Source organism: Pyrgilauda ruficollis, unplaced genomic scaffold (genome assembly GCF_017590135.1).
Source record: "Pyrgilauda ruficollis isolate IOZ18807 unplaced genomic scaffold, ASM1759013v1 scaffold275, whole genome shotgun sequence".
NCBI lineage: Eukaryota > Metazoa > Chordata > Aves > Passeriformes > Passeridae > Pyrgilauda > Pyrgilauda ruficollis.
Window position 1 is genome coordinate 45,561 of NW_024524100.1, and position 23,802 is coordinate 69,362.

General features: G+C 43.7%; 1 protein-coding gene across 1 annotated transcript in view; it reads right to left on the bottom strand.

The window, feature by feature from the left end:
- Positions 1 to 22,924, bottom strand: part of GRIN3A (glutamate ionotropic receptor NMDA type subunit 3A) — a 66,346-nt gene extending 43,422 nt beyond the window's left edge. Inside the window, exon 1 of the mRNA XM_041471714.1 lies at positions 22,279 to 22,924. Within this exon, the coding sequence (XP_041327648.1) occupies positions 22,279 to 22,887 (609 nt within the window). The 5' untranslated portion in view covers positions 22,888 to 22,924. The remainder of the gene's footprint in view (positions 1 to 22,278) is intronic.
- Positions 22,925 to 23,802: the final 878 nt, after the last annotated feature.

The window sequence follows — 23,802 nt, forward strand, 5'->3', positions numbered from 1 at the left end:
GTTTCCTAAAGAAGTTGTATCACTTTACACATTCATATACATATCACTTTACATGGCATTCAATTCCAGCGATGATACTGCCCAAAAAATGTCATGTCTGTTCCAGTGCACCTTTTGGTCTGTGCGACCTTCGTTATGACTTTATGTCAGCATTTGTCTGTATTCATGTCCACTCAAATTGTATATTACCCTATGCAGGTACCTGTATAATATCTTTTTATCCATTATGTTACTGAACACTTTAGGTCTGTTCATCCTTCTCTTATATCCTCAGTAGGAACCAAACCTTTTCAAAGTCAACAAAAAAATGTCATTTTGGTTTTAAAAGTACTTTACTGATAATAACAGGCTCCAGTTTGTATGGATCTTAGAAATGCCATTCTGAATTCAGAATAACATGTAATGAGTCAATTTACACTAGTTTTATTAAATAAAACCCTGGGCTCTCCAACACAGACGTAAGGGCTGAAATCACAAAAAAAAAACAAAAACCCTCAAACCCTGATGAGCTATGTATTGGTTATAAGCAGAAAGCCCTCACTGTGTTAATTTGCAGCTACAAGAACTCATAATCTGTTTTCCAGATAGTTTAAATTCAGAGTTTGATAAAAAGAATGTTGTAATTGAAGATGTTCTAAGTTCTTTTTGTTATCTCTTGGGTTTGGTACCTGTGGCCCTTTTTTTTTTTACAAGATGCAAGAACAAGCTAATTAAACAGATCACTGTCCACAATCAATGCACATCATGTACTGCCAGCAAGACACAAGAGGGATGACTCTTTGATAAAGGACAAGTTATTCAGTGCACAAGGAGCTCACCTGTGCAGAATTTCTGAGTTCTGAGCTGGAAAACATTGCCTACTAATTAAAACATGTGATAAGTTCAGAAGGGAAATAAAGCACTGTGCATAGTGCATTTTGGGAAGCTGGTTTGAATAAACTAGCCCCTGCAAACTGAATCACCACAAACTTTTTTTCTGAGGTTATGAGATAATCAGGTAAATTTACTCCAGTTGGTCTCTCACTGCAAATAGATAGTAGTAGAAAGGATTTGCCGTGTCCTCTTTGTCCAAGATTAGGGAGAAGTGGAAATATTTTGTACACAATGATTCACCTCCCATCAGCAAAACTCTGCGAGCTTTAGTTAATTCAAATGTTAATGCCAGTAAGAATAAATGTTTTTCAGTATACACAGAACACACTCTGTGCACATACAAAGGACAGCACACAATCTGACCATACCTGTGCAAGGAGCAGCAAACACCTTCAGTATTTCAGAAGGATAACATCTCAAGCACAGTACTGTGGCTATTATGGGATGGGCTCAGGGATCAACAAAAGAAATTTACCAGATGCAGAAAAACAACCAGAGAGTGACAGATGATTGCAGTAACAGCTGTGTCCATACTGCTGCATCAAACAGCCCAAGAAGCAAAAAACAAACTGCAGCTTTTGTACAGCTTACCCTGTCCTGGGTCTGGTTTTGGCACCTCTCATACCCTACACTGGCTGTTAGGGTCCCAGCACTTTTGGGGAGTAAGAGTATGCAGAATATCCCAGTAGGGGTAAGACTGTGTGAGCACTGTCTCTCCACCTCACCCAGCAGGTTTAGCTCTTTGAAGATCTCTATGTCCTCATGCCAAACCCAGTGCACATATGGAGTTTCAGAAATGCAAGACTGCTTCTACTCCTCTACAGAACCATTCTTCCTGTATTTAAGCACTCTGAACTGATGAAAACCCATACCCGAGGATCACTGGGCACTACCCTGGGCCCCCCAAGTACACACAGTCCAGAGAAGATGGAATTCTGCCTCAGGACCAGAAAAATGGATGCAGTTTTACTCAGCAACGCAGGTGAAGGCAGTTTCCACCTGACTGGGAGTTCTCACAAGCAGGGCTGGACTCTCCTATAGAACGACAGCCACAGGATTAGTCCTCAGGAGCTCCAGTACTGTGATCCCTGTCCTATATGCAGCACACCTGGATGTGTCAGCATGGTCCAACAGCCCATTTGCACGCTGAGACACTCCTCCTCCTTCCTGAACAGAGGTGTTATTTGGGATAACCTGGCTTGGACTGAGCCTGCGTGTAGAAGTGCTCCTCAGAGTGAGACCATATGTGCTTCAGCCATCACCTTCAGGAGCCCACAGATGCACTGACACAAGCACTTATCATCACTGTGATTTATTAGCTGCTAAATTTCCTGCTAAGGTGCTTGAAAGATAAACATTCAGCCCTGGAAAAGCAGCAGAGTCTCTTTTCTCTACTAGGAGTACTGGACTGCAAAGTTGTCTTCAGAATGTTTCTGACACAGTAACGTGCATAAAACTTACATAAAACATACACAAAAACCAGGCACTACTTCTGCTTAGGTTTCAGCTAGTTGTCTCTGCACACCATGAGAACACCCCTGTAGGTGTTGGAGAGGAAGAGTAATCAATGTTTCCTTTGTACTGGGACTGAGGGAAGGGAATGTTTCTTTGGAGATGTTTGGATTTAATGCCTTCCTAATTATATTTTGAAAGGTTTATTTGCCATTTGTACGTAGGTTGCAGTTGAAGAAAAATACACAGAAGCCACATTTCTGTAGACAGCCTTTGATATTACTGTGTTCTTAATGCTTTTACATATCTCTTGTTGATTTTTCTCTCTTCAAAGTCAACAATTACTGCTTTTTAATGAAGAACTTCTACAAATTATTTATTAAATCGTTCAGTACTAATTTCTGAGACAGTGTAATTTCACAGAGAAGGTTTCTGACAACTGAAATGATAATTTAGAAGTGTACAATTTCATAGTAATAACAGAACAGAGATTTATGAGATTTCATCTGTGTATTGAACTCTGCTCCACACTTATTAAAGTTCTTGGGCAAATTCCTTCTTTGACTTTAGCAGAGTTTGACTATTTCAGTTAAAATGACAATTAAAGCTCACAAGGAAATTCAGTTTAAATGCCTTTTAAGTTTAACTTTAAGCGGACATTGAAGACTGGTGATCTGCACCAGTTTTTCTTCAAACTACACAACCACAATTTAACCTGATTTGAACAATGCTAATTGCTATCTGTGTTTAGTAATGTGTTTACACAGTGCCACTAGCAGAAACATCTTCTATGTCCATGAGTGCTTAATTTTTTATTGGATGTCACTAACTCCTGCTTTATAAACCAGCCACAATCACCTGACTTCACTCTTTACTCATAAAGAAGAGGCCTTAAATCCTTAATTTCTGACTAACTGCCTTTGGATCAGATGCTGACAGTCTTTCCACTGACTTTCAGTGGGCTCTGGCCCAAGCCATTCATGGAACACTAAGCGGTACATGGTCTGATGTGTCTCTTCTCCTGCCCATCAGCAGAGACTGTAACTACTGATTTGCTTTTTGTATCTCAGCCTGAGCAGTTTTTACAGGTTTTTGCCCATTGCCTGGGACACCTGAGAGAGCAGGTTCATTTAACAGCTGAAACACGGTTTGCATTTCATTAATGCAGCATTTCCCAGGCCTCCATTTCATCAGTCTGCAGTCCCATCCTTGTAAATCTTGCAGCACAAGCGCCTGGAGCTGGGCTGACTTGCAGCCTAAAGGATCTGGTCATTTATCTCTTCAACCGAATTTGTAATGCTAATTAGGCATAGTCACGGTGACATTTTATTTGACATTATAATAGCTACATTAGCAGAGTTAAAAGCATAGATGTGAACATTGTTTTGCTAACTGTGTAAAAGTAAACAACACAAAGAAAATATTATTCCCCTGTGACTCTTGGGGCAAAGGCAGTGCTTACATATGTTATGTTTGCCCAATCATCCAATCACAAATAAAAGGCCAAACAAAATTAAATGTAATAATAATTTTAATGAAATTTAAATGAAATAGTTTAAAATATATAAAATTGAATACATTTAATAAATTGGCAGTATAATTTGGTTATAATAAAATATAGTTTGGTTCGGGTAAATATATGTAAGAATATACATTTTTTATAAGAAATACAAAAAACAGGCCATGTAATCGCATCAAAGAAAGTTCCACTGAAGGAAAAAAACCCCTCCTGGCTTGCAGTGCCACTGTGGGGACTCACAGCTCTAAAACAGAGCTCAACAGCAGCTGTGAGCAAGCTGATGCCGCAGATCCAAAACCAAGGAGGACTGGCTTTTTCCATAGTTGAAATTAGAAAGTTTAGGTCTAAAGCCCAGTTCCTTAAAGTCTATGGGCACTACCTCATTTCATGCTAGGGGAAAAGATGCTAGGAAATGCTATTTTATTTTTTTTAATGTGTGCTGGCTCTACTGAAACAGCAATACTTCAAGAAGGAGTTTGTGCTGGCAGCTGATAGACTGTGGGAAGTCATGCCCCCATTCCTGACCAGCTGCCAAGGTGCCCCCTTGGCACCACATCCCAATCCCTGCCCAGCCCCCCGGACTGCTCCGGAGGGGACGTGAGATCCAGTTGCAGCAAAAATCCTGCTCTGCCCTCAGCACTTTGCTGCTTCTGCTATGCAGACCTCTGGTTCTCTGGGGAAGAATATCATAGACCTGCTTTGGACCAAAACTCAGAGAGATTATGTCAGAAATTCCTTTTTTCCTTCTCTTGTCCATCAGTCTCCTTATATGCCCTTGTTTGACCAAGACCATAATTTCAAATTGGGTTCGTCCCCACACTAAAGACCATTTTTCTGCAGAGGGTTTAAAAGCTTAGAAAGTAAAGCTTTCTTAGACTAGCCAGAGCTATCCTGATCCTTGCAGCAAAAGAAGCCTGGCATTCATCCAGGCAATGCTTACATGCAAATCCTAAAAATGCACTGACTGTTGATTTTAAAAATCACTATACCACAGGAGTTAGCTTAATTTAAATTTTGACTTAGTTTGTCTTGAAAATTATTTCTTTTATTAGACCAGACAGACATGACTTGAAGTCGCTTTCTCTAATGCTACATAAAAATACTCCAAAGTAATCTGTGTATGTACAGCTCTCTACAAGGTCATGGAGGCAATGTAAAATATGAACTTCCAGCTGCTCATGGAAAGTAGGGTCCATTATTTATCTGAATAGCCACTTATAAATTATCCTAAGTAATATTACTTTAAAAACTTCAAGGTGTTCTTTGCTTCAGGAAGGGAAAAAAAAGTCCAACATTCAAAGTTCAATGAAGAACATTTTATATAGTGTGTGTGTGTGTGTGTGTCTGCTAGTGGAAGAACTCTCCTTAGCCTTTTAGAGTGATTACCTAACAACCCCAGATCAAAGATATAGGTGTGACCAGGCTGCAGGAATAAAATGTGAGTTGGATTATGAAGAAATAAGAGTTTGAAGACTGATGAAATAAAAACCAAACAGGGTTATATTGAAGATCCCCAGAAGTGACATCACAAGGTAACAGCAAAAAACACCACTGCCAGCATAGAATGGCACCAGGAGGTGACAGGGCTAAAAATCACCACGCACAAGTGGTCAGCTACTGGTCACTAGGAGACTGCAACCTTGAGAACTGATTTACACAGAGCAAAGGACAACTACCCAGTGTGTAAAACATAGCAAATACCACAAATGTGGACATAAGGTAGAACTGCAAACAAAAGAGGAATGGGCAAGTAAATGCAGGCAGCATTAATGAATGTATAGAAGAGACCCAAAGTGGGAGAAACTCCCACAACCAACATATTGCTCCTGCCTTGAGAAATCCTGGAATACAGATTACTTGCCAGTCAGCACCCCCAGTCCCCAGAAACATACAGGCACACGTGCTCTGTCTGTCTAAAGATCTGGGAACCCAGAGTATGATCCCAGAGATGCAGGGATTCTGACTACAACATTTTGAACTGTGTTGTTTCTGAGAATGAGCTGTGGCACTTGCATAATTCCCCTACATCACTGAGACCAACAACATCACTTTGCTAATAGTGCTGAGACCTCGATTAAGCTAACAATGAATTCCTGGCTTTGCACATAGAAAGGGTTTCTAAAGCTCACATTAGCTGAGTGCAATATTTGCTTGCATGCCTTGCTCTTGAGGACCCCTGCTAACACAGCACAAGAGAGCTGACAGGGAATTTGGCAGCCAGGGCTGTAATTACGATGCACATTGCCAAGCATTGCTCCACACTGGGCTCCTTGGCACATCACCCCTGCCAGGCTCCACAGCATAAAGGGCTCTTGAAACAGCATTCCCATCTTTGCCCTGTTTCAGGATCTTCACCTTCCCATCAGTAAGATGAACATCCTCTAGCATATTGCTGGAAAATGCTGCTTTTTCAGAGGCATGACAGGCTGTGAGTACTCCTTCTGTATGACTTAACTTTTTTGGCATAAGCAAAGCAGTGACTGAACAAGAAGAAATTAATTATGGAAGGAAATGGAGAATAAAAGAGAGGGTATGGAGAAGACTGATTCATGTTGTGTTGGTAAAAGGAGTCTGGTCCCATTTTACAAAAGCAGCTGTTGCCCTTTCTGAGGTGTACCTGGTGTATGCACACAGCATTTAATCCAATTAGATTATATTCACCATTAACACCTGCAGCAAGGAATAAAATCTGATGGAGCACCATTTTTCACTAACCAGTGCAATTACAGCATGGCTTGAAAGGGTTTTCAGCCCTTCCTGGGCATTTGCATTCCCCATACCCTCAGCAGCTGTGTCCCTGAGAAGAAGTTTCCTTCTTCTTCTGCCTGTCAAAGAAATACTCATCAGTGATCCACAGGGCACCCCTGGAATGATAGCTGTATATGGCAATATACAGCAGGGGAAATTAATGCTGACCCATGTCCCATTCCTCAGAAAGACAGCACCAGCTCATCATTGCATCCTCTTCTGCTGGGCCTTGCTCCAGGCATGTTTCACAGGATTAATTTTAGCTACAAGGGCATTTTGTTCTATATTGATTTTTTTGTATGAAAGAAAGCTGCGAATTAAGCTTGCAAAGCCTGATCTCTTAACTCTATTAAATGAGGCCAGGATAGATTAAGTTAGTAGTTCATCTTTCTGAAGCTAGGCATTAAAAACATGGCTCTAAGGTGAATTCTTGGGTGCATGTGGCTTGGCTTAAAACCAGGATCAGAATTTAAACAGTTTCACTTGAGGTTTCTTATTTAATACACCAAGGATTTAATTAGAGAAGATGGGAAATTAGAAAAAAAGAGTTAAAATTGGCTCTCAGGGCACAGGATGAGTGGGGAAAAATAAAATCAAACATCTCTATTAAAAACAAATACAGTCTCCATGTGATGGGATGCAGGCAACTGACAAAGGGCATGGGCCACTGGAATGTGCTGTCCTGAGTGGACTTGAAATGCCTCTTACTGCTGACCTGAAGCCCACAATGCCGGCCAGGGTCAGAGGGTCTCATCCTGCATGGGCATCCTCAGCTCGCTTTCACTAATCAGGCAGTGATGCTCCCTTCCTCAGCAGAGGGCAAACCCAAATAAACTGGGAGCTGTGATGTTTGTAAGATCCTCAGCTGCAGACTTACTACCTTTCAACACAAGACAGGAATCTGAACTTTTGAAAATGCACCAAAGCCTAGTGGCTTCTACTCACTGCGACTGCTTTAACCACTGCTCCCTGCTTTTAATTCCCAATACTGACTTAAAGCACTGTCATTAACAAACAAACAAAAACCTGAAAGACAAGGCAGCATGTAGAAGTTTTGTGGCCGTGTTTTGAAGTTGCTTTTTCTGAGTGTGCAAACCACAAAATTAGGCAAGATCCTCTAATCAAGAGGCGCCCACACCCCGCCCCCAAAGGCAGGAGCATTTGAATTTCCAATAAAGCGTTATAGCAACGACCCACTAAAGTGTGTGACTGCTCAGAGTCCGTTACCAGGCACACAGGAGAGGAGGAGGAAGAAGAGGCACCGTCTGGCTGTTGAATATAGAACCTGAGCAATCCAGTCTGAGATCCCTGCCTAATTTCAGTGAGCAAACCCCGCTGTGAAGTGGGGATAACCCCCTCCACAGCGCCCCAGGGGGACACATCACCACCAGGCTTCTCTCCCATCCTAAGGCTTACAGCAAGATAAATACTTCACAGCCTTTTACACAGCCACGGACCAGAGGGAAAAATGGGGAAAAAAACCAGATTAAGTAATACATCAAGCCTTTGCCAGAAGTAAAATCTAAGGCTGAAATCTCCACTTCTTTGCTGTGCTAGACACAGCTGACTCAATATATTAAAAAAAACGGGCAGTAACAGCCATTTGTTTTATGTGTTGTTAAGTAATTTGGGTATTTGCACCATTATACTGCTCCAACATCCCACTGAAAATCCCCTCATCAGGACCCCATGTCTGTGGGTATTTTGGTACTGTGATTTCCTCATTAGTTTAAAGGGGATAAGCAAGTTACCAATGGTCCACAGTCTTCCAAAAGAGTCCTGGATACAGCCATGAAGCAAGATCTTGCTGTAGTAGGTACTTCAGAGGGCAGAAAGTGGTTTACAGCCAGTATTATGGAAAGGTTTGGGAGAATGTGTCAAAAATCATCAGCCATCCCTGTCTCACTCTTGGATTTATAATGTGCAAGACCATCAAGTGAGCATTTACAGCTCCTACTTGTGACTCAGTCTTCTGGGCTCATCTAAATGCCTGACAGAAAATACACAACACCTTCACCTCCCTGCTACACACAAATACTTGCATGACTACTGCTACCAGTTTGGTTTCACTCTGCACCTATCATAGTCATTTGGACCAAGAATCAAGTGACTGCACAAGATTTGTAAGTAACAACAAAATATGAATCATATATATTAATCCTTCCTTTGAATCATGTTTAGATTCAGTGGAGCAGTGGTAACTGAGGCTTTAAGCAATGTGTCCATCCATAAATAACTCAGCATACTGCTCTTACCAGGCAAGACCTTTCATGGTAGGGAATTTAATACACTCATAGGAAAAAGATAGTTAGAAGAAGGTAGGCAAATTGTTGAGACACAATTAAATAGCAATTCAACTTCTCTGTAAACAAAGTTCTTCATCCTACCTATTTATGTAAAAACTTAATTTAATAGCTTGGATGTTAGTGATAGAAAGAAGCATGGAAATTATGAAAAAGGCCTATAGAATCTAGTTTTGATACTGGTTATATCTTCTCTGTTGCAATTCCTTAAAATTTCCACTGCCTCCATATCCTATTATGAAATAGTATCTTATAATCTCCCTTAAAAATTAATGTACCTCCTTCTTAGAATTATGTAGGGTTTGAAAAACTTTGTGACAGCTGAAAAGCCACTACACTCATTGCAGAGCACCAATTTTCCAAGAACATTGGGCATTTAGTTAATTTACTAAGAGCTTTAGCATCTGCTTGGGCTGCACATTTCTGTGAGTCAAAAGGCTCCCAAACATTCTGAACCAAATGAATCAATAAACTCTTGTCTGTGCTTGAGATTCCTACAGGCATACAAGGTCTTTCTTCCTCATAGCTCAGTTCTCCCTGCCCTGATCCATGGATGATGCCTATGGATACTACACTCCCTACAGGCCAGCTTTTTGACCCTGAAGACAGCTATGAACTATTCCAGCTAACAAAGAGGCTCTCAGCTCTCAGAAATGAGCTCTGAGAGTGCTTTGATGCACTTGGGCAGCCAGTGGTTGGGTCTGTGGGTCTTCTGGGTGTATCTGGGGCAAACAACATCTTTATTTGTGTCACTGAGAATCTGAGAGCATCAGATTAATAATGGACCTGCCTGTGTAGCCTGCCCTCCTCTGCACTTAAAAACTTGTAAGTTAACTTGCAAGTGACTTAGCAACTCTAAAAACGCAGCAGCTGTTACTTCTCTTAAACAGCTCCTCAGTCATCAGAGCCACCATCCCACCAACAGCTTTGCCAGTCCGGTGTTACCAAGACTAATTAATACAGTCAAGTCTAACACTACAAGTTCTACAGGCTAGAAGAAATAATGACATTCATGAATTTAGCAAACGAGACAGAAGTTATGAATTTAATGATCTGGGAGCCAGTCTTGAGTTATGCAAAACACACTGAGTTAGGTATTCACAAAATTGCTCCAGCGTAATTGTCGGCACGTGGATTGTTTGCAAACAGCTTGCACAAACTACTTAGTGTTAATCATTTGTTCCGTGACATAGTTAGTCATGCACTATTTCTGCTCCTTGAGTGGGTGATTGTATCCTCCTGAAGGAGAGGGTAAGAACCAGCGAAAATGAGGCGCACCCCGGGAGTTCAACACGGATAAGCGCCTTCGACAAAATACGGGAGCGTCACGTCTCACTAATCTCTGCAAGATGTTTGCGTCTCTCCATCCCCATGCAAATAATCCACGATGACTCTGCAGAGTCTGGTGAACCAAAGCCTGGGGACAAGGAATTCGCAGTGACTATTTCTGGCACCGCGATTCTTTTTAACGCTCCGAACAAGGGGGAGTGTTGCAGAGGAGTATCTAATTCCCCCAGACAACCTGAGAGGAAGGGATGACAGATCACCGCTCCTAAGAGTTTGGCAAGAGCTTGCAAACTGCTGTCGCTCTCTCTGCAGGAAACAGTACTGCTTCAGGGAAAGAGAACCCCTAGCAAAAACTGCCGCAAAAAAGAAAGGATGTTCCCTGAAGACACAGGAATATCAGGATTTTATTTCTTTCCACATTTCAGTTTTCGTTGTTTACATGATGTTAGCACTTGAGTGCAAGTTAATCTAAGATACAGAATCCTAGAATGATTGGGGTTGGAAGGGACCTTATCCCCCTGCCAAGGGCAGGGACATCTCCCCCTAGATTAGCTTGCTACAAGCCCTGTCCAGCCTGTCCTTGAACACTTCCAGGGATGGGGAATGTATTGCAGTTACTACAGCAATGTGCAGAATTACAGTTCCACACACTTCAGTGACCTGGGATGGAACTAAAGGAGGTGAAAAACTATAAGCTGAATTTAATTTTTTTGCAATAAAGCTTTGATACCCCAGAATTGCTCCATGAGGTACCTGGCAAACTGGAGTGAAACAGCCAGCAGTGAAAATAAAAGCAACAAAGGGAGACTCAAGAAACCAGGATCTTCTGTTAAAGGACGCCACAGCACCACAAAACATTTTCAGTGGCAGCCACATCAGTGTCACATTGGGCAGTCATTGTTTACAGACAGGCAACATGTCATGGGTAATTCCCTGACAACTTTTAATCTTCCAGAGGAGACTTCTGACAAAGCACAGAAATACTTCTGGACTTCTTCATGCCTGGACTGGTAGACCAGCAGCTATGCCAGTACTCAGCCCAGTGTATTTCCCTGTGGTTTTAATTGTCTTGAAGAGGAATGAATTTCCCATTTGAGTTCCCTGTTCAGTGGTCAGACTGCAGACTCATTTCTCCTGATCTTACTGACAATAATAAGCCATTTTGCTGCTTATTATTATCCAATAAAATTGTAATAATTTTGTATGACTCTCGGAAGACATACATTTGCTCTCACAGTGCTGGCATAATATGGATCCACAAAAAGATGAATTGTGTGAATTATTCTCTATCATAGTTAGTGAATTGCTTTCTATAGGATTTTTGGTAAAGTGGGAACTCTCTGGTGAAAATAAGTCAAATTCAGGTAAAATTAAAGGTTAGAGTTTACAGAAGTCTGAAGTTTGCTTATGAATATACTTTTAGTATCATAGCAACACACCACAGATCCTATTGGACTTGTTCTTCATTCAAAGCAAAACAATACCACACCTAAATGAATTTTTTTTAATTATGTCAATTGGATCAGAAACAGCATGCAGGCAGTCATACAACTGAAAGCATTCACTTCAGCTGTTCTTGTTCTCCTCAACAAGAATATTTTCCCCTTTTCATGAATACTTCAGTAATCAAATTACACTAAGACAAATGCTTATAGAAAATGCACAGCAAAACCAAACACTTGGAGTATTTGCAAGTTCCAGCTTCCATGTATATCACCAATTCCTGTGTTTATTGGACTGGGGGGGAAAAAATTAAGGGCTTAGCTAAACAACCAAAACTGTATCTTGAGCTGGTCCTTACTCAAAGCTAGTGAAGTAAAAGGAAGTACTTCCATGGATGTTTTGGAAGGCTCTGGGATGCTGCCATTCCTTTGTTCTGGCTTGTTCCAGAAATTTCAGGTGGTTTTCAGGCAGAGAAATAAGATATCTGTGATTATCAGATGTATTATTCACTGTGAATTCTCACTTCATTTTCCTCTTAAAGTACAGTTCTGCGCAGGAATACCAGGGCAGTATGAGCTGGTCAACAAGCTCCCATGCCCTGTCAAACAGAGCATCTTTCTTCTGCTAGTCATGTGGCACTGCTGCATCCCACCATGAGTCTAAATTTGCCACTTACAAACCTGTAAGGGTTGTGAACACCCCAGGAGGACATGGTGGCACAGCTCACTTCCACATAACTGCATGTTACATATTTATATGCACTGTCAAAATGGTGGGAAGATACAAAGCTGTGTTTCACTGGAATCCAGCAGGCTGAGCTATTTATAAACAAGTGCCTTATTTTTGGTGCTCTTCAGTGCAGATGAACAGTGAGTGATGAGCAATTTATGTTGCTGATCATTTGTATCACAATAGAGCCTTGCAGTCTTTTTCTGCAGTTCATAGACTCTGTAACTTCAGGATCTGTAGTATCCTGCAGTGGAAGAGAGGACTTCAGAACAAAGACCAATGGGCAAGATAAAGAAAGGATGAAATGAGCATGCCACACTGAAAATGGAAGAGTAGATAGATAACAGAGCATCTGAAAAAATATTTGAGCATTCCTGGGGATTCTGGGCATCAATATCCAAAACAGACCCACCACCCATCTATCTCTCAAAAAGCAAACTCTCATTGTGAAGGAATCCTTTCCCAAGAGTACTCCACACTGAGGGATTTTCAATTTAGACAACGGAAGAAAACATTAAACAAAATATGGCTTAATGAACATGAAATAAAAGTCATTAGAAGGATAACATGCTCTGAAGAAATCTTAGGGATATAACTGAAGTGGGAAAGGAGGTTTTAATTAACAAGCTTGTAAGCACCCTGTACTCTGTAAATAATTCATGTATATAAAAGGATGATCATAAGGATGACTGAATAATCATCAGTTTGGCTTCCCTGTGTTGACTGCTGATGTAAGATTCCTAATCAGATGCCACAGGAGTATTGTTAACCATACCAGCCTACCCAGGATATTTCTACACTGATACATTGTGATAGGAACTTCTATAGAGGTGACTAATAGGTGGTTTTCCTCTCCCCATTATCTCTGAGGAAGAAACACTTACGCCATGTTTTACCATTTCCCTGGTCATAAACTCTGCAGCAGACACTTTCACAGACCACAGGATCCCAGAATAATTTGGGTTGGGAGTGACCTTGAACACCATTCCTTTCCAACCCTCTGCCATGGGCAGGGACACCTTCCACCAGACCAGGTTGCTCAGAGCTCCATCCCACCTGGCCTTCAACAGAAGATGAGACATCTGAAATGTTCATGCCTCAACACTTAAACAAAAAATACCAGTGCTTTCTGCTGTAACTATTTTCCTGTGTTTCCCTCAAGGCTGTCAGTGGGTATCTATTTGTTGCCTATGTAGTTCATCACCTATCACACACAAACCTTAAGCAGAAGAAACCCAGGCACACAAACCCTTCATCTTGTTGCCCTTCTAAGGCAGGGGTAAAATCAGCTCTATAGTATTAGCACACTAAAACAATGTAAATCACAGCTAAAATACTTTCAGTATATTCTCAAAGGAGGGCAGCTCCAAATAGAGGTCAGATCTGTTTTTCCCACTTCTGATACTTATACTGAGTACAGAAAATCCTTAAAAACAACTGCTGTCTTACAGAAAGCAGTTACATATGAGTGAGCCTTACACACTCAGAAAGTGATAAATAATTATGCTTTCACCTGAAATAGCACCAGAAAATTATCAAACTGTAAACTCAATGATATCAACTTTTCATCTGATTTGCAAAATAAAAAGATCTTTTTAAGACAGTTTGAGTGAGTATGCTATTAAAATGAGTGTAATGCAACTGCTTTATCAGTAGCATCATTGAGAGAGGCTGGTGCATAATTCCGCTGCTCTTTCTGGATATTATTTGCTATGTCTAATGACTCTTTCTTTGCAACAAATGCAAAACTTCATTTTTAAAATCTCAGTTGATGCTTGAAGATCTGTCTTGTCTTTTGACTCTGTCTCAAGTCAGAAAGTCTTGTAAAATGTCACATAGACAGCATGGAAAATAATTTCCTTCACAGTCTTAAAGAAGCTGGAAGTGGGATAGCATGCCTTCAGGAAAATACTAAGAGTTTAAAATATGCCTGTGCAGCACATTCATAGATTTTTATAATCCACTTCAAATACTTTCCACATTGTAAAACAGGCTTCAGAAACGATCATCACAGATGAAAGCGGGTGAAAAAAGAGTAATAAAAATACCATAGAAAGAAGAGGAAAAAATGGTGGCTGCTTCTTCTGAGCTCCTCAACATTTGATTTTTCCTATATAATAATAAGAACTGAATGATCACAGTAATTTCTCCATTTACTGTGGCTCAGTGTCAGCTGAGGGTGCACCTCTGCCCACCTGTGCCCTCCTCCTCCACACCCCTATCTGCAGCCTTCAGCCACCCAGGCTGAAACATTTCAGATAAAAGTTAATTATCCAGCACTAAATTGCACACCAGACCTTTCCAAACTGCTGCCAACTGGAAACCTTCCCATCAGCTTCTGAGGGCTCTCCCAGCTCACCATTCAGGGAGGGAGTATCTGAAAGGTTCAGCATCATCTCCCCATTCACTGACAAGGCACTCAGAGCTCGCAGAGGCATAGGGTGGCAGCCTGGCATGGTGGTGGCACCTGCTTTCTGCTTGTACCAGCAGGGTATTCCTCTGCTCCAGGGATGCAAGATGCTCATCAGTGCCTGCATGGACCTACACTGCAGGGAAATGACACACAGAGCTCAGGTCTGAGGGGTGAACAATCAAGCCTGAACACAGAGATGCTCTGGAACTCTGCAGCCAAATCCAAGCCTCAAGGCCAACTGTTTGGTTGCAATGCCCCACAAGAGTAGCATGTAATGTTACAATGGCTGTGGTATGCCTGTCTCAGCTCTTCATGAAGCTGTCCACAATTACCAAGAGCAGTGTTATCAGCTTGCTGTGACAGCTGCGAAGCACTTGGGGCCAGGCTGTGAACTTCTGAGTCACACTGATGAGGAGCCCCTTGAACAAGCAGCTTTGCTCAAGTGTGACTCCCTTAATAAATGAATCATCTATCAGTGCTGCCTACTCAAGCTTAAATCCTTCTCCCAGTTCTCCTGCTACTTCCACCATCTGCACATCCTTTCCCTGTGGTGGTGAGAACCAATTTGGCTGACTGACAGGGTTTTGGGGAAAATGTGGAGTCTTTCAGGGCCAAACCAGAAGTAAAGTATAGTTGCTAATGTCCAAAGCTCCAATCCTTAAGTCCTTGTGCCTGAACCTGCTCCCATTTATTAGGAAATCCTTTTTTGGGTACTTACTGGTATGATACTGCATGCATCCCAGTAACCTGGTGCTCTGAAATCCAGTCTGACCCTGGGTCCCAAACCATCATGAGAGACTAATCGTAACTCTCAGCATGAAGTTTGCAAAAAGGCTTTCATTAATCACACCCAAACGTACCAAGGCCTCACACCCTTTGCAAGACATCCCTCTGGCAACAGCAATAAACCATCAGCCCGTTATTATCTGACCGTTTGACATTAATCCCTCTTCCCATCACTGCATCCTAGATGCTGGCTTAATCAGTCTCCTAAAAACTCTGCAGGAAAGACAATGCATTGTGGAGTGGGGGGGTGGTGGTGGGGAATGCTTTTTTGGGCAAGCATTACTCACTGAAAGTAACTATTCTTAGCCAGGGATCAAGAGAGCCCTGTGAATTCAACCCTGATTTGGGCAAGCCATTCTTCTCTGTGCTTGGTGATTCCAGCTCTTTGTCCAGTGCTTACCTACAAAATTCAGTTCCCTTGTTTTGTGCTGCTATAACCACAAAAAGTAAAGACATAGGAAAGGGCACCTCTTTTTCTCTTCTCAGCTCAGCTTATTTTCTCCTTCTCTTCCCCTGCGTCACTGACATGTGATGTTTCCAGTTTTCCTGCTTCCTTTTCTTGTTTTCTTCCTCCTCTTTTCTCTGGATGCTTTCAGCTCTTCAGAACAAACTCTGCAATGCACAGCTATTTGTATTGCAGTGAGATCTAATGCACTCTCTCTTTCCATCAAATTGAGAAGACAACCCTTCCACTCTTTAAAAGCCCTTCAGTAAGACCTACAGAAAAATGGATTTATAGTCTGAATCTTTGTTGGAATGCAAATTCAGGTTTTTTAAAAGAAACTGCTTTTTCCAGTTTTCTGCTCTTTACAATAAATATGCAAATTCTAGACATGTTATGCCTAGTTTTCTTTCACATTTAAAAATTAATTGGAAATCCAGAGAGGGAAATAATAGAATACAATATAAACATTTTATTTGAGGGCTTAAAACTGTAACTGGATCCAGCACAGTCTTAAGCCCTAAAACTATGTGTTTGCAATATTTCGTGTGTTTAAATAGTAAACAATTTATTAAATATACCCTAAATGAGAACTTTTAAAAGAAATATTGGAATTTAATCACAATACCTAAATTGAATAACACATCACAAGAACTTTTATTGATTTCTAGTTTCTAGAGCTCTACTTCCACTGGCTTTCATGGACAAATTCTTGGGGGAAATTATATTGAATAGTCCAAGTTACTTTTCTTTGTTAACAATCTGTTCAGTACAGTAACTTATGTACTCATATAGAATCTGACAACAGATTGTATTTTAATTTGTCTATTCTAGGCAAAATTATAATTTTTACTTAGTGGATTAAGCCAAGTATTCTTTGATGTTTCTTCTGATAATGCCTGTCCTTCAGCAAAGTAATAATCAATGATTTAACGCTGTCATATTTTAATCACTCATCACTGACAGGAGTATGTGCAATGCGTTATTAAAGACCTAGCAGCAAGGAAGACATTGTTTTGTGAACACCCAGAATAGAAAAAAATAACCAAACCCAAAAAAAACATCATGTATGGCACTGAATTTGATATTAACTCAGCTTTTCTGCATCGAAGAATCAGCATGAGATAAGGAATGAGAAAATCTTGTTACTGGCCAGCTCAGAATGAGTGCTATCGCAGCAGACTTCTGGGTCTTTCTGGGAGTATCCAAGGGACTTTGAAATTAAGGAACCAGAGGAGAACTGAAGTTAAACATTCTCATCACTTTCCTGCATTCTGAAAAGGGATTTTCTGTAGCTGTGATAAACTGGATCTTCTTTAAACTCTTTAACTCCAATAAAGAGACTAGTTTGGGTTTGTCCCCCCTTTTTTTCTGTTCCATGCAAAGATTTTTGATAGAGGAAATATCACTGGGGTCTCTGGCTGAAGAGAAGCAACTGGGCATTTGTTTGCACATCCTCTCAATTTCTGTCGTTGATTCCTCTCAAGAGCCATCTCATAAACCCTCCTGAAGTACACAAAAGGCAAGTGCCACACGCTGTTTACTCAGTGTCAGGTGAGGAGGGTCACTGGCCACAGGGAAAGACTGAACACATATTCCTCATCTACAAAGAAAGTAGCACAAGCTTCCCATATCTGGACTAAGACAGATTAGCAGTGACAGTATGAATGACCAGAGCCTGCAGCCAAACGTGTGTGTTGCATTCCCTCCCTGGGAAATGGAATTATTAAAACTTTCTCCAAAATCAAACCCACTTTTCTGCAAAAATGGAATTCTGCCTCTGAGGAGGAAAGAAAAAATTGTCTCTGGGCATTTAGCTGGGCAGAAGCTTCCCCACATCTCTGTTCCTTTGCTGTGATTTCTACCTGCCCTTACTGGTGCAATGCACGGTCTGTGTCTTGCAGGACACAGTCCTATGACTTTTGAGGACACTGTATTCACAGTGGTATTCCTGTCTATTTCCAAAAAGACCTGTAATTCCTTGCCCAGGCTAGTCTGATATATATATATATATAAATTAGGAACCTGTTAAAAAAAGCGCTTAATTCCTTTAAAGACAAATTAAAAAATTAAATGTTTGTAGGCAGTTTCTTTTCACAGCATCTGTTCTGAGGCTGAGCTTCCTTTTCACTGGAAAATTCAGTTTAATCAGGACCTTTGATTTGGTTTATTTATTCTTTTGACCCCTTTGAAGTCATAGCAGTAATCAGTAGTACTGCAGTTTCAGTTCCTTTAAGAAACCAGGTAAAGCATAGACTGTCAGGGACTGATGATTTGCAATTACTTTATTCTGTTTAGTTGCAAACATGACCTCCCCTGAGTTTCTGATACTATCACTAACAAAATGGATATTACGGGCTATTCTTCCCAGACTCTCAGCTCTGAGCTGTACTACTAGAAGCAATATCACTGTATTTATTTATGCTTCATGTTCTCTAGATCTTTTCCCTGTTCCAGCCATGGGAAAATTATTAATGACGTTGACAATCTTGGAATCAAAAGACAGAGTGCTTCTCTTGATACAAACATACATAAGGTGACAAGCCTTGCCTCTGTGGCATCAATGCTTGTGAAGATGCTTTCTCCAAAGTAATGAGCTGTCAAAGCTTCACTGCAATTTGCATTTGTGTTAGCAGTGAAGAAATCCAGTGGGTTTTTTTTTCCTTGCTGAATGACAGTGCTAAATTGTTACTTTTGCTTACTGAGTGTGAAAATTTACTGAAATGACAGTAAAGTGGGAAAAGTAAACAGCATTTTTTCAGGTCACAACAGCACTTGGATTTATTGTTAGTGTACATTAACAATTAAATCACAGATATGAAATGAAAAAAAGTGTGTCACACTTTACTCTGTGTAGCCTCCCTTGAAACCAACACACTCCTGAACCTCCAGAGCAAGCTGTTGCTTTGTGGCAGAACAAGTGTAGTACCACACCTTGTGGTGGCTGTTGTCTTGTGATCATTCATGTCATGGGGAAAGACTTTGATTTTTTTTTTTTTTTTTATCCTCAGGGTGGTAGAATTTAATGAGAAATGGATTTTGAAATATGCTTGAACAACCACAGAACTTTTGAAAACACTGTCTAGGTATCTTACATGACTGCAGCTGCCCATCTGTGGTGCTGTATATTTCCTCTCACGTTACACATCTGAAGTATTACTGTCATCAAATACCACAGAGACAACAGGCAGTATTATTGAAATGTATTTAATTTCTGGATCTTTACCTTCCTTTTTATTCTAAGCATTGCTTTTTTCCATGTTAGAGGAGATTTGCTCCAACATCAACATGCTTTTCAATTACAGTGAATATTTGCCTGTTATAAACTTCTGCATGAAATAATGACATTAACATTCAGCAGCAGTACAACACATTGCATGTGCATGTTCCTGTCCTGTTGTAGTGTGGAAAATGAGACTTTGCTAGAATTACTACCTTAAGATCACCCTAATAAAAGATTTCAATATTGAGGAGAAGCAGTATGACACAGCACCTAGTGAATACTGGGTTTGTTATGCTTGCCATGGTCTTCACATGTACACACCACAAAATGCTCTCCAAGGGCAAAACAAGTTTTGGGTCTGCTCCTGTGCTGTGTGGAAGGAAAACACCTGCAGGCACTCCTAAGGGCATGCTGCAGTTGTTTTGTGGGAGGGAACATCCTCTGTCCAAGCATCAGCAGGAGGGGTGACCCCAGGGTTGCCAATTCAGAAGCAGGGTTAGAAATCAGTCTTCTTTTCTTCTCTGGATATCTGCACGCTGAGCCTGTCAGTAAAATCTGCCTTGTCTACAAGGATGTCATTTACAACTGCCTCCTCTAAGATGGCCAGTCAGTAGAAGAAGCCAACCTGCAGCTCCAGGTCTATAGAGACAGGAAGGTGACAGGTCTGTGCCGTGTTAATTTTCATGTCAGTGCTGGTATGGGACTGTGAACAACACAAAATCCCTGTCTGCAACAGAGATTGCCAACAACTCCAGGGACTTCTGGGTCCAATATGCTCTTGGAAATCTTGTAACTCTAGGAAGTATGCAAGGCAAGGCCGCTGTAGCACTGCCTCCAGCATTAGCCTAGAAATGGTATGTAATAAGTGAAAACATAAAAAAAAAACAGTTTCAGAAAGATGTCAGCCCTTCCAAGACAACCTTAATATACCAACACACTTGAATACAAGTGCCTGCTGGCATTTGAGTAAGACTGAGTTGTTTTTTTAAATCCACAGATGCTTGAAAAGTAATTTTTTTTAGCTCAGCCCAAAGGAAAAACGGAGTCTATTCAGCACAGGTGCAGTGCCAGGCGTTGGTTTCACTGTCACTGAAGACAATGCCAGTTAAAGTCTACTTAAGAACAAAGTCCTGATTTGGACAGACTGATCCATTGGGGTCTCTGCTGAGAACAATTTTCAAGTTAAGCAGGAGCTTTGAAGTCCGTGGAAAGCAGCAATGAAATCTAACCCTGCGCTGCATGCCTTGAATACATCTTGTGAACTCAGGCATCTTTGGGTGAACTTAGACCCTTCTCTGAGATGGAAGATAAAATAATGCTAACAGCCAGAGCAAATCCTGGGTTCAGGATTCAGCCCCCAGGGAGCTTTGACTGTTGACTCCAGCACCGTTGTGACTGCAGCTGCAAGGCTGGTAGATGGAACAGCAAACTTGGATGCTACTGGCACCATCAATAGCAGAATAATCAGCAGCACTGATTACCCCTGAGTTTTGGTTTAAACCTAGAGAGACCTGAGTTACATAGGGGTTTTTTTTGTGGTAGAGAAGCCTAGCTGAACTAAAGGGGCTACAAACAAGCTGGAGACGGGATTTTGACAAGGACATAACATAGAGTGACAGGAGGAGGGGCAGCAGCTTCAAAATACCAGAGAGCAGGGTTGGATGGGATATTGGGAGGAAATCCTTGACTGTGAGGGTGATGAAGCCCTGGCAGAGGTTGCCCAGAGAGACTGTGGCTGCCCCATCCCTGGAAAAGCTCAAGGCCATGCTGGATGACAGTTGGAGCAGCCTGGTCTGGTAGAAGGTGTCCCTGCCCATGGCAGGGGATGGATCAAGATTGTCTTTAAGGTCCCTTCTGACTTAAACCATTCTATGATTCAGACCAGGCAACAGCAGTCACATCTTCCGTTACAGACTAGGAACTACCTAACACAGACTTCTTCTACTTTTTCTGCCACAATTCAAACACACAAAAAGTGAAAAACTCCAAACCCACAGAAATTAGTTCCAGACTGTGGTCTGTATTTGTTTTTGCAAAGCAGATTCACTTGGCAGTGTTTTTTTTCTATTTACATTTTGAAAGCAAAGTTGAGCTACCTCTTTTTACACAAAACAACTATTTATCCTGTACTTAAAAGGCAGCTTGTACCATTTCACATGACTTCCCTTGCACAGGCTGTACAGAATACAGCATTTTCTTCCAGCTCTTTTACCTGAAGATGATTCCTGCCATCAAATACACAGTTTCAAAATACTGTACCTATTACCTTCCTCCGGAGTGTGTAACACTAAGTTGCCATCTTTGTATGATAGAAAGTTTAGCTTCTGATGCTACTTCTACTTGTGCCTAAGAGTTTTGTCAAACACAGAATTCCATTTCTACTATTTTAGATACACAATCAAAAAAAAGGATGGGCTGCAGTTTCCACCATTTTAGTTAGGCAACTCGAATTAGCAAAAATCTGAACTAGTAGCAACGCATGAACTACAAGTGAAACTGAACTACAGAAAATCCTGGCGCTTTAGCTCAGCTCGATGCAAAAAGTTACACTGAACAACTTCCCTGAGAAGTGTCACCTGGTGCCCAACCTGCAGTGCCCATACACAGACCACAGCATTAAGACCAATAAAAAACACTCTGAAAGCCGTTCGGGGCTTTTTCGGTTTGCCTTTTTTTTTTTTTCCCTTTCCCCCTTAACAACCTTTTCTTGCTATGCAAAGCATGTCCCGGACCCCGCTTCTGCTCTCGTCTCTACAACTTATCGCAGTGTATGGCTTCAGGCTAGCAACTTCGCTTGTGCCACCGAGCTCTTGTCTGCCTTTCCACAGAGAGGATGCTTCTCCCCGGCCACCCCGGGGCTGAAGCGGAAGAGGGTGCTAAAGGAGGGAGGGACCCAAGTGCGACGTCGGCGGCCCCGGGGTCCGAGCGCTTCTCCCTCGGTCGGAGTCCTCCCGCCGATACCCCTGCCCGGCTCCGACGCCCGTCCCCCGACCCTTCCCCGCAGCGTCCCCGGGGCACTTTCCTGCCCTGCGCTGTCTCCCCGAGTCCCCGGCGCCTTACCAGGCTCCGCCGGGGGAACTCGCCCAGCACGATGCTGACCACCGGGATGCGCAGCGCCGCCGAGATGAAGTCCAGCTCCAGAATCTCCCCACGGCTCTGCGGGAAGGCGAGGATGGCTGAGACCCCCTGCACCACCACGGTGTGGCAGAGACTCTGCAGGAAGGAGACGGGATCGTTGCTCCAGGAGGCGCTGGCTGAAGAGAAGGGGAAGAGGGGCAGGTCGCCCAGCCCCGCCTCGATCGCCATCACCACCTCCAGGGACAGGTTGTAGGGCAGCAGCCCGGGCACGCCGTTCAGGTTGGCCACGGCCAGCAGCAGCGCATCCCGCGGCGAGGGGGGCGGCCGGCGCTGTCCCCCGCCGCCCCCCGCCCGCCGGCCCCGCGGCCCCTCGGGGCGCCCGCCCGACGCCTCCCCGGGCCAGGCGGCGGGGGCGGCCCGGGGCTGCAGGTGGGTGGCCCCCACTCGCACTGTGTGCCCGATGCGCCGCAGGATCTGGCAGGGCTGCGGGTGGGACGCGGAGCCGGGCACCGCCGCCAGCACCAGGGCGCAGGGCGGCAGCAGCAGCAGGCACGCCCGGCCCAGGACCCCGCACACCCCCGGCCGACACATGGCCGGGAGCCCCCCGCCGCCGCCTCCCCCGGCCCCGCCGCCCTCCGCCGGGGGGGCTGCGGGGAGGCTCAGCCCCCGGACCGCCCCCCTCGGTTCCGCGGGGCCGGAGAGGAACCCGACCCCCGCCGCTCGCCCCGCCCGGCCACCCCGCCGGCAGTGGGATGCTGCCCTGCCCGGCTCCCCCTGCCCGGCCGCTCCTCCGCAGCCCGGGCGGGCTCTGCACGGCTCAGTTCCCCGCTCTTCGCTCCGAGCCCGCCGGGGCGCCCCTGCCCGGCTCCCCGCCGCCGCTCCGCGCTCACGGCTCCGCTCCCCGCCTCGCAGCGTCTCCGCCCTGTGATCCCGGCCCGGCTCCCTGCGTCAGCCCCCTGCCCTTGCCCCCCCCGCAGCCCTCGGAGCGCTCCCCGCCGGCTCCGGAGCCGGGCAAAGTTGGCGGTGCGGCTGTCGGCGGTCGCTGGGCTGCGCTGCGCTCCCGCCGGGAGGGACGGCGAGCGCCGGCCCCGCTCGGCTCCTCCCCGGGCCGCCCCGGGAGGAAGGGGCTTGGGGGGGCCGCGCCTTTGCACCCCCGGGAGAGCGTCCCGGGGCAGCCCCTGCGGAGCCCTCGGTCCGCTGCTGCCGCGGGGCACCCTCCGAGCCGCGGAACAGTTTTACCTGTTCCAAGGGCTGCGAACCGAAGGTGGGACTTAGGTTCCCCCTCGGACGGAGGGGGAGCCGTGTCTACCGCTGCCGCTTGTTGTGGAAAGCAGCGCTGGCAGTGCCCGGCGCCTTCCCTTGCGCTGCTGCTTCAAAAGGAACCATTTTCCGACATGTGGGACCCGAAACCCTGATTCCGCAAACCTGGGGCACTGCCTAACATGGCTTTTAGGACAGAACACCCTTGTCCTAAGGAAAAACAGGGCAGAGCTGAGATGGGCATTT